Here is a 15,855-nt window from a genome sequence, read left to right as displayed (position 1 = left end):
AGTCTCTGATGCTCAGTGAACATTTGTTGAATGAATGAATACATGAATTAATAGTGGGCATTCAAACATGAAATAATTGTTGATCAAATGAACAAATGGAGCAAGAGTTCTAAGGGATCTAAATTAGGCTGCCAGAAGAGCAGGGTTAAGGTGTGATCAAGTTTGGGAACCACAGCATGGAAAGAAAAAAGTGCACAGACACTAGTCAGAACTTTTCGTGAGTACATTTATTAACTCTCACTCCCCTCAGGCAAGGCTGAGTTTTGGTGAGGGAAAGGAAAGGCCTTCAGAGAGCTTCCTACTCCTTGTGGGTATTCTCATGGGAAGCCTTCAGCACTCTGGCCACCAGGGATATGAATTCCTGGAAGCTGACTTGATCATCTTGATTAGCATCCAGGCCTTGGAATGTTTCGTCCACGGTAGCTTTATCTTTGGCATTCTAGGAGGAAAGGATAACAGAGACCTTGAGCTCAGAACCTCCCCACAAGACCCTTTCTTAGGCCTCTTACCCCTCAGAGCCCAGGTTAGGGAGACCCAGGCACATTAACTCATTAGCCAACACTGTGTTGGAGAATCCAATGGAACAAAACAGAAGATAAATGGTCGTGAATTACCCTGGATTTAACAAAAGGCTTGACCCAGAAGATACTCTTCAGCTCACTCATTCAGCCCCTCCCGTGCCCTGCCTCTCTCCATTTTACATATGAGGAAACAAACCCAGAGAGAAGGAAAACTGAATAGAGCCTTAAGTGAGTTATTGAGAGAGGGAAAGGCCCTCTCCCACAGCAGCGGGAGAGCATCCTTGGGCACTCACACCTGGGCCAACCCCACCCTAGTCCTTGTCCCACCAGGTCTTGCCACTCCCCTCAGTGCAGTGGCAGGGTGGGGGGGGGGGGTTAAAATGAGAGGGGCATCACCTACCTCGATGAGGTTTACAAGCTCCTTTGCCATCATCTTCTTCAGTTCACCCTTAGAGAGGGTGTCAGGATTCCCCGTCCGAACTGAGTATTGGTGGAAGATATTGACGATTCCCTCCAGGTGCTCCTCAAGTTTAGTCATCTTTTCAGCCTCACGTCAACCTTCAAGGAAACAAGGGAGGTCTAGCAGCAGTTTCTCCCCCACCCCTCAAGATCCAGTCTCCCCTCTCTTTCTGAATCAAGGGCCTAAAGAAAGCATAATAACCTCCATATCTATGTTGTGGTCTCTGCTCTGTTTGATCCAGGGTGAACTTCTCATTTGTAGATAGGATGAGGAAGAGAAAACATATAATACTGTCTAATATCTAAAAGAATCAGCCTCAGTTGCCCATGTTCCATACCCTCATCCACCAGGGAGCGTAACTTGGAGGGTATTGCTTACTCAAGCTCCCTTGGGAAGGGTTCTGTGCTTGGCCAGGCTGTTTGCTTCCCTCCGGTGATGGCACTATGGCCACATGTCCCTTACAAATGGTGCATAGCCCACCCGTGCTTAGCCATTCTTAAGTCATGGGGCTGAGTGTACCTAGCACAACAGCTGGCCTACTTGGGTCCAAAATGCAATGTCACCGCAGAGGTGCCCACGCAAGTGGAGGGCTGTGGCTTCCAACACCTTGTGATTTCAAAGTGGCCACCTGCAGCCACTACCCTGTGGATCCCCTAAGAACCCATCCAGGAAAAAGGCACTTACCCCTCAGTGCACAGGAATGTAGAGCTACAGCAAGAAGCTGGCAGCAGTGAAGGGTACTGAGCAAAGGAAGCTTTTATAATCAGTCCAGGCTTCATCTTCGCCCTTGGGTGAAGAAATTACTCTGATTCATCTTGAGGCAATTTATGTAAAGTACTCTGTTGCTCAAGAGAAGCTTCAAACCTGTGGCTTTGGCTGCCACAAAAGCAGTTCGGACCATCCTGCTCAGCCTGAAACAAAATCCCCCCTACCCCACCCACCCATACATGGGTGCCCTGCACATTTTTTAGCTCTGAGCCGGGGCTCAGCCTTCAGATTTAGCTCCGCTTCCCGGTTCCCTAATAAAAGACTAGGAGAACAAATTTTACTTCTTGGGTGTCTTGTTTTTGTTTTTGTTTTTGTTTTTTTGAGATGGAGTTTCGCTCTTGTTACCCAGGCTGGAGTGCAATGGTGCGATCTCAGCTCACCGCAACCTCCCCCTCCTGGATTCAGGCAATTCTCCTGCCTCAGACTCCTGAGTAGCTGGGATTACAGGCACGCGCCACCATGCCCAGCTCATTTTTTGTATTTTTAGTAGAGACAGGGTTTCATCATGTTGACCAGGATGGTCTCGATCTCGTGACCTCGTGATCCACCCGCCTCGGCCTCCCAAAGTGCTGGGATTACAGGCTTGAGCCACCGTGCCCGGCTGGCAACTCTCATTTTCATTGCAAAAGACTTCATTGACAGCACATTCAATAATAGACCCACAGGGGAGTTGCTATCTTTTGAACATATGAATATATAAAAATCCCTTGCAATCCAGGTAGTCAAGAGAATGCGTGCAGAAAGGACAGCAATCCTCATTTTCCTGAAAAGGTGACTGGGCATACATTTTCCTAAAAGGTGACTGGGCATACTTTGAAGTCCATACAAAGCAGCAGGATGTGCCTTGCAGGGAAAGAAGGAGGAAAACCCTTTTCCATGTCGTTAGGCAACTGTATCACAAATATATCCCAATTCCACTTGATAAAGTCAGTGGGACGACCCCCTTGAACCACTAGGGCAGAGCACTCGGTAAAAGTGGGCCCTGGGTGGGGATGTGGATCTAGAAGAGGAGCACCAGATCCCATGCAGTGCCAAACACATCCGTCCCACCCTCTAACACAGACAAGGCACGTCGCCCTCTGTCCCTGGAAAATAGATGCACAAGAACGGTCATCAGATGGTTACTGCTCCCAGTGCCTGGTGCTCTCTAATGATCTTAATTCAGGCCATGGAGAAAATCCTTTACCACCAAACGCAAACTGTCATGGAACTTAAGTCATAGAGGACAATATGGTGGAAATTCTTGTAACACATATATAAGGACTTCTATTTACTTAATGAGAACGATGATCACACAACTGGCATTCTTGTTTTCATAAGGTTTTGTTCTCTACGTTGGAATGGTTTAAGAAAACGTTGTCTATTTTTGGTTTTATGTGACACTTTCAAAAGAGAGGGAACAGAGAGAAAACGTGTACTGACTGCCCAACTTTGGGCCCCTGCAAGTACGAAGGCAGGCTTCTCTGACTCTAGGTCCATCTGGATTTGGGGGAAGTTTCAGTGTCTAGGAAAGGTTAGTGAAGTCCATTACACCCTCAGTCCTACAGAAAGAATTCTACAGCGAATCTATCACAGTGTTCTAGCAAAGCATATGTTGAAAACTACACGTTTCAACCTAACATCTAAATTTTAAAAAGTAGCATTTCAGCAACAAACAAACTCAGAGATCTCACCTCAACAGTGAAATAACAGAACTATTGCTCAGATGTCTGAAAAGTCAAGCTGCTGCTCTCAGCTCCGCCCACTTGAAGGCTTAGGCAGACCCGTAGGGTGGCGGAGGTTCCTTGGCAGCACCATACACAGTGGCATCATCATACAGGGGTAGCAGCACTGTAGTGTCATTGCTGGTAACATAAGCCAGGACATCGGAGGAGTTCCTGACATTGATGTAAAGGTAGCAGTTCCAAACACAGCTAACCAAGTAACCCTTAAAAGTCAGAATAATGCTAATACATAGAAGAATAATAAGGACCAAACAGGTAGGATTCACTGACATGACATCATCTCTGCAGGGAAAATTAAGAGGCAGTTGTCCTATGTATTCCTGAATGGAGTTTGGATAAACGAGCACAGTGATTGCAACCAAGGTGTTCAGAGCAAAATCAAAGCTCTTATAACAGAAGAATGGGATGATCCAGGCTGTGTGTTGTTTGTATGCTCCGTAATTAGTCATAGCACGTATCGGGATCATGAGAAGAGAAATCGCAATGGCAATGCACATGGTGGCATCATCCGCGAACTCAAAGTCACCTCCCACTTCAAGAACTTGGAAAGTGATACTGATCCGGATCAGCCAGGGCACTCAGTAAAAGCTGCAGTACCACGGCATTGATGATCAGGTACCAGACACCGAGCAGGATGGTGCCAACGCAGACACGGCAGCACAGGCAGCAGCTTTTGGAGTAGAACAGCTCCAGGGCGCGACCATCATCACTCTGGGCGCGGTGGCGCGAGTGCGCGCGCGTTTCCAGGAGCGCGGACCACCTCGCCCCGCCCGCTGCGCCGCTGCTGCGGTGTCCTGAGCCTCTGCAGCTCTGGGCCGGCTCCCCAGTGCGCCCGCAGGCCTCGCTCTCTGATTCCCCCAAGAGGGAATTTTTTAACGCCAAATGCCTATATCAAGAAGATAATAATAGAAAGATCTCAAATTAACAACCCAGCCTCACAGCTAAAGGAATTAGGAAAACAAGAACAAACTAAACCCAAAGCTAGCAGAAGAAAAGGAATAACTAAAATAAGAGCAGAACTAAATGAATTGAGACCCAAAAAGCCATACAAAGGATCAGTGAAAGGAAAACTTGCTTTTTTTAAACGATAAACGAGACTGATAGACCATTAGCTAGATTAAGAGATCAAAGTAAGCACAATCAGAAATGATAACGGTGACATTACCATTGATTCCACAGAATTACAAGAGATGCTCAAAGATACGAACATCTGTATGCATACAAACTAGAAAATCTAGAGGAAATGAATACATTCCTGAAAACACACAGCCTCCCAAGATTGAGTCAAGAAGAAATAGAATTTCTGAACAGACCAATAACAAGGAATGAAATTGAATCAGTAATAAAACACCTAAGGACAACATCAACAAAAAATGACCCTGTATCAGATGGAATCATAGCCAAATTCTACTAGATCTACAAAGAAGAGCTGGTATCAAACCTAAAGAAATTATGGCAAAAAATTGAGAAGGAACTCCTCCCTAACTCATTCTATGAAACCAGCATCATCATGACACCAAAATCTCGCAAAGCCCCAACAAAAAGAAAAAGAAAAAGAAAAAGAAAACTACGAACCAATATCCCTGATGGACATAGACATAAAAAATCTCCAGCAAAATACTAGAAAATCAAAAACAGCAGCATGTCAAAAAGTTAATTTCCCAATTAAGTGGGCTTCATTCCTGGGATGCAAGGATGGTTTGACATATGCAAATAAATACCTGTGATGCACTACATAAACAGAATTAAAAACAAAAACTATATGATCATCTCAATTGATGCAAAAAAAAGGCATTCCATAAAAATTGAACATTTCTTCCTGATAAAAGCTCTCAATAAACTAGGCATCAAAGGAACATACCTCAAAATAACAAGAGCCATCTATGACAAACCCACAGTTGACATCATACTGAATAAGCATAAGTTAAGTGCATTCTGCCTAAGAACTGGAACAAGACAAGGATATCTACTCTCACTATTCCTATTCAACATAGTTCTAAAAGTCCTAGCCAGAGCAATTAGGCATGAGAAAGAGATAAAATGCACCCAAATTGGAAAAAAGGAAGTTGAATGACCTCTCTTCACAGACAATATGATTCTATGTCCAGAAAACTCTAAGGATTCTGCCAAAAGACTCCTAGGCCTGATCAACAACTTCAGCAAAGTCTCAGAAAACAAAATAAACATACAAAAATCAGTAGCATTTCTGTATACCAAAAATATTCAAGCTGAGAACCAAATCAAAGATGCAATTCCATTCACAATAGCCACAAAAAAAAAATTTTAAACCTAAGAAAACATCTAACCAGCGAGGTGAAAGACCTCTACAAGGAAAATTACAAAACTGTAGAAACCACTGAAATAAAGCCACATACCTACAACCAACTGATCTTGAACAAAGTTGGTAAAAATAAACAATAAGGAAAGGAAACCCTATTCAATAAATGATGCTGGGGACACTGACTAACCATATGCAGAAGAATGAAAAAGCTGGACCCCTACTTCTCACCCTTTACAAAAATTAACTCAAGATGGATTAAAGACTTAAATGTAAGACTTTAAACTACTAAAATCTTGGAAAAAACCTTGGAACTATTCTAGACATGTTCTAGGTAAAAAATTTATGATTAAGTCCTCAAAAGCAATACAACACAAATGAAAGTTGATATAGGACCTAATTAAACTAAAAAACTTCCACACAGTGAAAGAAACTAATAACGGAGTAAACAGACAATCTACAGAACGGTAGAAAATATTCACGAACTATGCATTTGACAAAGGGCTAATATCCAGAATCTACAGGAAATGCCAACAACTTAACAAAAAGAAAACAAATAACCCCTTTAAAAAGAGGGCAAAGGACATGAACCGACATTTCTCAAAAAAAGAAACACAAGTAGCCAACAAACATATGAAAAAACTAATCATCAGAGAGATGTGAGTCAAAACCACAGTCAAATATCACCTCACACCAGTCAGGATGACTATTATTTAAAAGTCAAAAAATAACAGATGTTGGCAAGGTTGCAGAGAAAAGCGAATGATTATACACTGTTTTTAGAAATGCAAATTAGTGTAGCAGTTTGGAGATTTCTCAAAGAACTAAAAATAGAATTGCCATTCAACCCCTCAATTCCATTACTGAGTATATACACAAAGGAAAAGACATCTGCACTCATATGTTTATCAAAGCACTATTCACAATAGCAAAGACATGGAATCCACCCAGGTACCTATCAATGGTGGAGTAGATAAAGAAAATGTAGTGCATATATGTCATATATGTCAGTACTACACAGCTATAAAAAAGAACACAATTATGTCCCTTGCAGCAACACTGATGCAGCTGGGGGCCATTATGCTAAGTGAATTAACGTAGAAACAGAAAACCAAATACCGGAAGTTCTCACTTATAAATGACAGCTAAACCCCGAGTAGACACAGACATAAAGATGGGAGCGGTAGACACTGGGGATTCCAAAAGGAGGGAGGGCAGGAAGGGCACCAGGGTTGAAAAGCCACCGACCAGGTTCTATGTTCACTATTTGGCCAATGAGATCATTAGCAGCCCAAGCCTCGTCATCATGCAATATTACCCACGTAACAAACCTGCACATGTCTACCCTGAATCTAAAATCAAAAAAATTGTTTTACAAAGAGGCCAAAGAAGGATCCTTCAGATGGTCTCACTGTTTGAAAACAGTGTGCTGGGTCTGCCTCTTGATCCCTTCCCCTGTGTCTGTACAATATCTGAGGTGTTTACTTGGGTACAGCAGGAAGCGTTGGCAACAACCAAAGGCCACTCTGCTCTGCCTACAGATGATCAGGGGCTGTTCAGGTGTTCATTACTAGTGAGTCTCATTGGTCCTAAATAGCCCAGGTGGTAGCATTACATATCACTGACATGGTCAATGACAAGTTGGGTACCATTTTTCCCAGGGTGTGTACACCTATGCTAGGTAGGAGGACACAGGCAGAAATGGAATCAGCCGTCAGAATGCCTCTGGCAGAGTATCTCAGGCAACCCTGCAATGTCAGAAGCCCTTCCAGCTCAGAGTGTCATTTTGCACGAACACTTGAGGACCCCAAATTCCAAAACAGCATGCTCTATCTGATGATAGCAGGTATTCTACAGTATGCCCCCAAAGAAATGTATTAGCCAGGGGAGCACATGTAACTTCAGTCAGGGAGCTGTCATTGCGAAAGTCTCTTGTTCAACTGTACGAAGCCCGTGTCTGATTTAGCCATGAGTTAGGTGGCAAAGTCAATTGCATGATGTGCCTACTTTCCCATACCACTGATGATGCTTAAAATCTGTCTGATTGTATGTCTATATTCTGGGTAACCTGCACTGAGGCCATCACTCTCCAATCAGAACTACCAATGGTTGTTGGGACCCCAGTCACACTGGCGATAGGCCACAGATGAACTATTCCAGCGTGGAAATGCTCTGAGTACATGGGTGGCTGATTCAGCAGCGTTTTAGATCACAGGGGAATTTACAAATCTCCCAAGACTAGAAGGAAAGCTCCTCCACCCCATGAAGAAGACGGAATTGTTACTCTGGGACAACCCCTAAGAGCTTAGGACAATCAAAACGTCAATCCTCTTCCTCTATATGTGGGGAAATTAACCTTCCCAGATGATTGCTCACACCAGGAAAGAATTACCAGTCCTTCAGGCCCTGAGGCATGCCAGGTATAGTCCTGGGCAGGGGAGAGTGGCTCCAGAGAGAAGCTCCTCTGATACCTGCTCTTCCTACTTCTCCCTCTGGACAGCAGAGACCCTACAGGGGCTGAGGAGAAAGAGCCCAGGTAGGCAGGCAAGGAAGGGCTGGCCCATCCACACCCGGGTCGAAAATGGCTAAGGGAAGCACCTTCATGTTTTAATCAGGGTCTCTTGCGTGGAGACAGCAGAGATCTGATTCTACCCCTGCCACTTGCCAGATTCACAAGCTGTGTCAAGTTTCTGGGTCTACTCATCTACAAAATGGAAATAGTAATTACCTCTCTCATAGGGTTGTTATGAGGAATAAGTTACCACCATGTCTTGAGCTAAATAGCAAAATCAGTCACAAAAAATCATGAGCTTGTGTCAAAATTTTTGTGTCAGTTCATTAAAAAAGAGAACCAGCAGGGGAGACTTTTGAACTGGTTTGAAGGATATTAAGAATATGAAAGACTGTTAGAAAGTAATGCCTAAGATTCTTAATTTAGACACAAGACTAAATACAAGTCTTTTGACTTTTCGTAGGATGACAAAAACTCTAACAGTTTTGGGTTTAGCATTTTGACCAGCCTCTAAAGCCATATTGACCTGCCTCGCAGAGGCAAACTATCCTTCATCTGTTATGAATTGCTACCAAACTTACTTTGCTGACACTTTTCTCCTAAGTATCAGATGAGGGCTAATAGTGAGGACCTGCTTTTATGCAACAGACTCTAGCATGAGGTCAAAATATAAGCAATCACCATTTTGCCTTTTTCCAGGTTTGAGATGATTTTTTTTTTCTTTCACACTGACACACAGCTGGAGACCAGTAAGTGTTGGCAGCTTTCCCTCCCCTCTTCAGCCCATTTGAATTTAGGCTGAATTCCCGCAGGCAGGAGGACAGAAAATGGGCTGGGTTCTGGACCCAGTCAAAATTGCTCTGGTTCCCAAGTGGAGGGATCAACAGGAAAATCTTTCCCATTGGAATAAGGTCTTTTGCTCAGCCACTGTAGACTGATTGCGCAAGTCCAGATCCTCTCCATGCCCTTCAAGACTCACAACCACTAGGAACACAGGACCCTTGGGCGAAGAACTCGGAAGGAGAAGCAAGATTTCAGACAGGTCATCCTTACAGGACCCAGAAATCATCGCGGCCGGATCTGCTTCAATTGGTGAGCCCAGCTCTCCTTTGTGGGCTCAAATGTTGCATGAGATTTCCTGCTAAACTACTTATTTCTAAACTTCCCACTCCCTTGTTCTTCTTTTGTAGCTGGGGAAACAGGAAACAAAATCCCCTTGCTCTGGGCCACAGGTCCTGTCTGATTCTGCCCAGTCAGTGGTTTCAGTAACGGGCACAGTCTTGTTTGTAAATCATCGTCTCCAAGCCTGCGTCCTCTGCAAAGCTTCCAAGGCCTGCCTCTCTCACTGTTCCTCTTCTCCAGATGGCCAGTGCCAGCTGCGCCACCTACCCTGCCCAGCTGTGCACTCAAGAATCAACTATTGACCCAGTTCTTAACAACCAGCACCCATCACTTACGGTGAAACTCCAAAGGGCTGAGCCACCTCCCCCTTCTGGTGGGCCCAGAGGAAGCAGACTTATTGGACTCCCAAGTAGAGGCAAACAACTGAGATTAGTAACTCTCCCCAAAAGAATGCATTGACAGCAAGTCCGACAGTGCACTTTCAAGGGGAATCAAAGGCACTGGGATAGGTTGCCCCCCACCACCTTGACACACACACACACACACACACACACACACACACACACATACACACGTCACCACCACCGCCACCAATGTGGATAGCTGAAAGGCAGAATCGGGGTGCTCACTCCTTTGGCATACTCCTGTCACTATCTTTTCTCCCATGAGATCCCCTAAATGTTGAGTTCATCTGAAATGTGGCTTAGTAAACCCTGGAACATTTCCCACCTTTTTTTGCCTAGGCCACGTTTGGTCCAGCTGCTCACCTTTGGACTGCGTGTTGGAGAAAATTACAGTAACATCACTGCGGTGCCGCTGAGAGCTGCATAATCTCTGTTTCTGCAATGCGGAGTGTATTCCACACTCCTGACTTGAGTAGAAGCACTGGCTTGGAGGGATGGATAGATACCCTTCAGCAAAACTGAAAAGAAAGCAATTTAATGCTTAGGTCTTCCTCCTCGCCCCACAGAAGCCCATCTCCATATCGTGCTGACCAGGTTTTCCCACCCCATCTTAGATCCCAGTCTTAATGTTCAGCTGGCTGCCAACCATTTTCACTAATAAGTTAGCTGATAACGAATAAAATTGGTCGGTAATTAACACATTGGTGAATAAGGTCTTAAACTGTTACCTTTCCCTGTTCATCTGCACTTTATATGATTAAGGTCTACTACAGGAAAAAGCCCGGTGACCTGAGGTGTGTAATCTTCGGCACTGGAAGCCAGCTAATTGAGTGGCATTTTGCTAGAGGGTGGGAAAAGGCTTTGCTCCTCCTGAAATCCTAGGAAATTGGTCACCTCCTCTTCTCCTCTTAGGCATGAAGCACGTGTAGCTTCTCCAAATAACCCCTCCCCTCCATTACCCCAGAGTTAGCTTCCTCTCTTCGGCCCATGATCCTGGGGTTCCAGGCACAATAATTATCCCAGCAAGGGTGGAAATCTCCCTGCTGTATTTACTAACTCTCCTCACAAAGAAGCAATTGACAGCAACTCCAACAGTGCACTTTCAAGGGGAATCAGAGGCACTGTGATAGGTTGCACTCCCACCCTGACACGTGCACACACACACACACGCACACACATGCACAACCCACCATAGCCCACCATACGTGTTGGTAGTTTTTTCTCCCCTCTACAGCCCATTTCTATTTAGACTGAATTCCCCAGGCAGGAGGGCAGAAAATGGGCTGGGTTCTGGACCCGACCAAATTGTTCTGGTTCCCAAGTGGTGAAATGAACGGGAAAATCTTTTTCACTGAAAGACGGTCTTTTGTTCAGCCACTGTAGACTGTGTTTAGGCAATGGCTGGGGCCCTTGTGCAGTGCAGAGGGACACCAAACAGCCTCCATCCTCCATGCCAGGGCGCATCCCCAGCTTCACAGAGCAGAGGGCTGTGGAGGGGTGTGGGCAGCAGAATAGGAATTGATTTAGCCCTTGGCAACAACACATGTCCCCACAAAGCATCCACCCACCCACCCAAAACAACAATAGCCATAAAAATACTCCACTTTTTGGCCAGATGTGGTGTGGATCACAGCTGCAATCTCAGCACTTTGGGAGGCCAAGGTAGGAGGATCGCTTGAGTCCAGGAGTTCGAGACTAGCCTGGGTAACATAGCAAGTCCCAGTCTCTACCAAAAAAAAAATGATTAAAAATTAACCCGGTGCAGTGTCTCATGCCTGTAGTCCCAGCTACTAAAGAGGCTGAGGTGAGAGGATTGCTTGAGCCCAGGTGTTCGAGGCTGCAGTGAACCATGAACATGCCATGGTACTCTAGTCCAGGTGACAGAGCAAGACCCTGTGTCAAAAGAGAGAGAGACAGAAAGACAGACAGACAGACAAATACTTAGCCTTTTGTTACTAAAAACCAGTAAACAGGACAAGTGTTCTTAACCTTTTTGAGGTGTTTGAGCCTTTTTGAGATTCTGATAGAAGCCGTGAAGGAATGTTCTCACTTAGTGCATGCCTTCAAAATGATGCAATCAACTTCAATCCAGTTTCAGAGATGTATAGACAGACAAGTTAAGAACCCTGGTTTAGTGATTCTGGTGACAGCCTTCTACTTTCTTTTTTTTTTTTTTTCTTTTTTGAGGCGGAGTTTCGCTCTTGTTGCCCAGGCTGGAGTGCAATGGCGCGATCTCGGCTCACCGCAACCTCCGCCTCCTGGGTTCAGGCAATTCTCCTGCCCCAGCCTTCTGAGTAGCTGGGATTACAGGCACACGCCACCATGCCCAGCTAATTTTTTTAGTATTTTTAGTAGAGACGGGGTTTCACCATGTTGATCAGGATGGTCTCGATCTCTTGACCTCGTGATCCACCCGCCTCGGCCTCCCAAAGTGCTGGGATTACAGGCTTAAGCCACCGCGCCCGGCCAGCTTTCTACCTTCTTAAGCATCACTAACACCATTGCCCCAGCACCTAAGTGAGGACAACAGAAAATCCCCCACACCACAGCGTGAAAATCCAGTTTGGGGTTATGTTCTTGTCAAAAGGTGCCCCTTCCATTTCTTCTTTCTTTCAATCCCCATCTCAGAGAAGAACCATTCATCTTCTGGCCCTCCCCTTCTACCAGGCCCTTGGGAAGTTTTTTTTTTTAAGATAATTCTCTGATCACCAAAGCATAGAATCCCACAGGGCAACATTTGAATAACCTATCCTTTGACTTAAGTTTTACTAATTTATTTTCCTATTTGCCCATTCCTTTATTATTTAATTGAGTTGGGAGGTTGGGAGTAGAGATAGAGGAAAATTTTTCAAAATCCCCGAGGACAAAGTTTAGAGGTGGGGCCAGGTATGGGAACTATCCTATTAATGTAGAACTCTAAACATTGTCCACCTACATCACACCACACACAGAATCAGCCCCTCCCTCCCTCTCTCTCTCTCTCTCTCTCTCTCTCACACACACACACACACGCACACACACACACAGACACACACACACTTCTATGTAGCTATCACCCTAATTTTCCAAGAGCCACATCTAAAACATTTATCTGGAAACTAAAATTTAGCTTGGAGAACAGTATGAGTTTTTCTTATACCACCCCGTTCCCAAATCCCCAACCCATTTCAGAACTGCTAGTACACTCACCAGCTACAGTGTCATGGACTTTTTAGAATCCTTAAGCCTCAAATTCATGGCTCAAGAGAGTGGGGCCGGAAGGGAATGTGGGACAGAAGCCAGATGAGGGGTAAAGCAGGAAAGGCTTGTTGGCAGGGGGAGGCAGATAACATAGGTTTATTTTTCTTCCTTTGAGTTTTCCAACCCTTCCTCCACCCCGAGGAACCTCAAACGACAAAAGCATGAGCAAGAGAGGCTTGAGGTATTGACGACTTTATTATTCTGCAGGTACATGTCCAGGGGCCCAGCCCCTGGGCCCAGTAACGCAGCTACTCTTTGTGGCTTTCTTTGTGGGCTTCCACGCCCACCTTTATCACCAGTATGAGGAACTCCTGGAAGTTAATTGCATTATCGCTGTTGATATCCAACTCCTTGAACCAGGCTTCTGCACTCTTTTTCTGTCAAGATTGAAGAGGAAGAAGCCAGAGTTTAAAGATCTCAGAGAGAGCCAGTGCAGGGCCATCTACAAAGGGCAGCAGGGAGGACCACGGGCACAGGGCACCCCCAGGACCAGGCAGAGAGCCCCCACCACACCCAGCCCCTCCTCACATTTATATAATCAGGACACTCGGTCTCTAGCAATTTCTTCAGGTCGTCCCTGTAGATGGCGTGGTAATTCCCCTTTATCAGGGAGTATTTGTGGTAGACATCGATGAGGGAGTTCAAGGCTTTCTCCAGATCGGTCGGCATGGTGCCCACAGACTTGCCTCACCTGAAAGACAGAACCCTCTGGGGAATCCCGTGGCAGGGGGTATGCATCTGCCCAGAGCAGAACTCAGAGGGTTCATGCCCCAAGCGATGGCCTTGTCCTGGGCCTGCGCTCTCCAAATAACCCAACTAGCAGATGGCTATGGCTGTGACCGGAAGAGTGGATAACAGGCATGCAGGTGTGGAAAGGGGAAGGGTCTGTTCACACAGAGCCACGTACACACAGAGGGGCCTTTCCTTACCACCCACTCTCTGCCCAACAAAGGTCCAGCCTAGGAGACATGCGCCCTTGCCCACTGGAAGGTGCTGGAGGAGACTCTTCTTCCTTATCCCTGCCTCACTCCCCACTGCCAGGAGTATCTTTGCTCCAGACCTCCCTGGGCTTGCTCTCTCCTCTCTCTGGAAGTCTGCTCCACTTCCCTGACCCTCTCCAAGAGAAGCCCAAAGTGTGGGGCCAACCCAGACAGCCGCACTTACCAGGTCTTCTGAAAGACAGCTGACAACAGACATGCAGGGCTGAGCGGCAGCTTCCTTTTATAGCGGTGAGGCTGGCCAGCGCCCACAGCTTCAGGCCATCAGAGACAGCTGCTCCCTGCCAGTGTTGCTACAGTCTCTGGTTTCTCAACCAGGTGAGTGTGGTAATCACTGTGCAGAATGAAAATTTGGGGTGGGGAGGTAGGAGAAGTGGAAAGAGGAAGGCATTTGCTGGGCAGTTGTGCCCAGAAGGAAAAAGCAGGAAGGGGGGATCTTTTTCTGGGAAACTCCTATGCCCTCTCCACTTTTGGGATCGCCAATCCCCTGCATTGATGGTCAGGCTATACATTCCTGAAATTGAATTGAAATTGAGTGCATCATTTTGAGTGCATGCACTCAATGAGAACATTCCTCCATGGCTTCTATCAGAATTTGAAAGGGTCCAAAAACAGCAAAAGGGTTGAGAACACTTGCCCTGGCTGCTGGCTTTTAGTACTGAAAACTATTGTTCTCATTATTAAAAACCAAAACTGTTGTTGTTGTTGTTTTGGGTGGGTGGGTGGATGCTTTGTGGGGATGTGTGTTGTTGCCAAGGGCTATGTATCCATTCCTACCCTGCTGCTCACACTCCTCCACAGCTCTCCTGCTCTGTGAAGCTGGGGATGCACCGTGCTCTGGGAGGTAGAAGCTGCTTGCCGTCCCTCCACACCGCACAAGGGCCTGAACCATTGCATAAACATAGCAGGGAGCCTTTCCCCCTCCAAAATGAACGCAGCTCTCTCTGGATGTGAACCCTTGGGGACCCAGCACAGTGCCCAGCACACATACAACAACAGCAGCCACAATCACCGATCAGAACAAAATCATGGCAAAATACTAGTTAACGCTCACTGGGCATTTCCCATGTGCCGGGAACTACTCTAAGTGCTTTATTTGCATGGATCCATTTAATTATCACACTAATCCAGTGATGTATGTACTATTATAATGCCCATTGTACAGATGAGGAAACTGGGCCCCACAGAGAGACATGGTAATTCCACGCATTAAATGATTGAGTGACTCATGATGTGATGTGACAGCATTTACTTCCTGTTCCTGCCTGTAATGCCTTTTGTCCCCGTAATGTCCTCCTGATCCTTCCGCATCCAGCTCAGGACCACCATCTGCTCCAAGTCCATCCCTGATCCCCCTGACCTATGCCATCAATTCAGAGTTCATTCTTCTATCTTCCATGCTAGCCAAATATTTACCCAACACAGCATTGGCCCTACTATGTTACGATTTATTTGTTTATTGTCTTCCTTTTCTTTGGGACTAGGAGACAATTTAGAAAAGAAATCACATTTCTTTTCACAACCCTAGGGCCTGGCACCTACTAAGTGTTCAATTAATACTTGTTGAGGGGATAAATGAATACAAAATTAAGTTTGGCCTTTCCCTTATCCAAGGCAGAAATTCTCTTTATCATACTCAACCATCTTAAATCATTTCTAGAAGAAGGCAGGGTGTAAATTCATCAACTAAATGCAGCCTAACTTCCTTGACAAAAGGTGAATCAAACTCTGTCTAGGAAAACAATGCCATTTCTGACATGACAAGTTTTCAACCAAGGATCCGCCCTTAGTCAGTACCTATCATTCACCGTGTACTGTCCTAGGTGAC

General features: G+C 45.6%; 2 protein-coding genes and 1 pseudogene across 2 annotated transcripts; all 3 read right to left on the bottom strand.

Moving 5' to 3' along the window:
* Nucleotides 1-208: 208 nt before the first annotated feature.
* On the bottom strand, nt 209-1,772 carry LOC101049750 (protein S100-A12). The gene is made up of 3 exons (XM_003941895.4): nt 1,666-1,772; nt 922-1,079; nt 209-439 (listed from the first exon to the last, which is right to left on the bottom strand). The coding sequence occupies exons 2-3, from the start codon at nt 1,057-1,059 to the stop codon at nt 299-301; spliced, it is 279 nt and encodes a 92-aa protein (XP_003941944.1). The 5' UTR covers nt 1,060-1,079; nt 1,666-1,772; the 3' UTR covers nt 209-298.
* Nucleotides 1,773-3,502: 1,730 nt separating this feature from the next.
* On the bottom strand, nt 3,503-9,332 carry LOC104649922 (lysosomal-associated transmembrane protein 4B pseudogene; annotated as a pseudogene).
* Nucleotides 9,333-13,205: 3,873 nt separating this feature from the next.
* On the bottom strand, nt 13,206-14,241 carry S100A8 (S100 calcium binding protein A8). The gene is given in 3 exon segments (XM_010329660.3): nt 13,206-13,406; nt 13,558-13,737; nt 14,194-14,241. Coding segments are annotated over 3 exon segments (342 nt in total). The 5' UTR covers nt 14,227-14,241; the 3' UTR covers nt 13,206-13,277.
* Between the last annotated feature and the right edge of the window lie 1,614 nt (nt 14,242-15,855).

The sequence above is a fragment of the Saimiri boliviensis genome, chromosome 19 (assembly GCF_048565385.1).
Source record: "Saimiri boliviensis isolate mSaiBol1 chromosome 19, mSaiBol1.pri, whole genome shotgun sequence".
Lineage (NCBI taxonomy): Eukaryota > Metazoa > Chordata > Mammalia > Primates > Cebidae > Saimiri > Saimiri boliviensis.
Note: the sequence above shows the minus strand (reverse complement) of the source record. Positions and strands in the feature narration are given on the sequence as shown.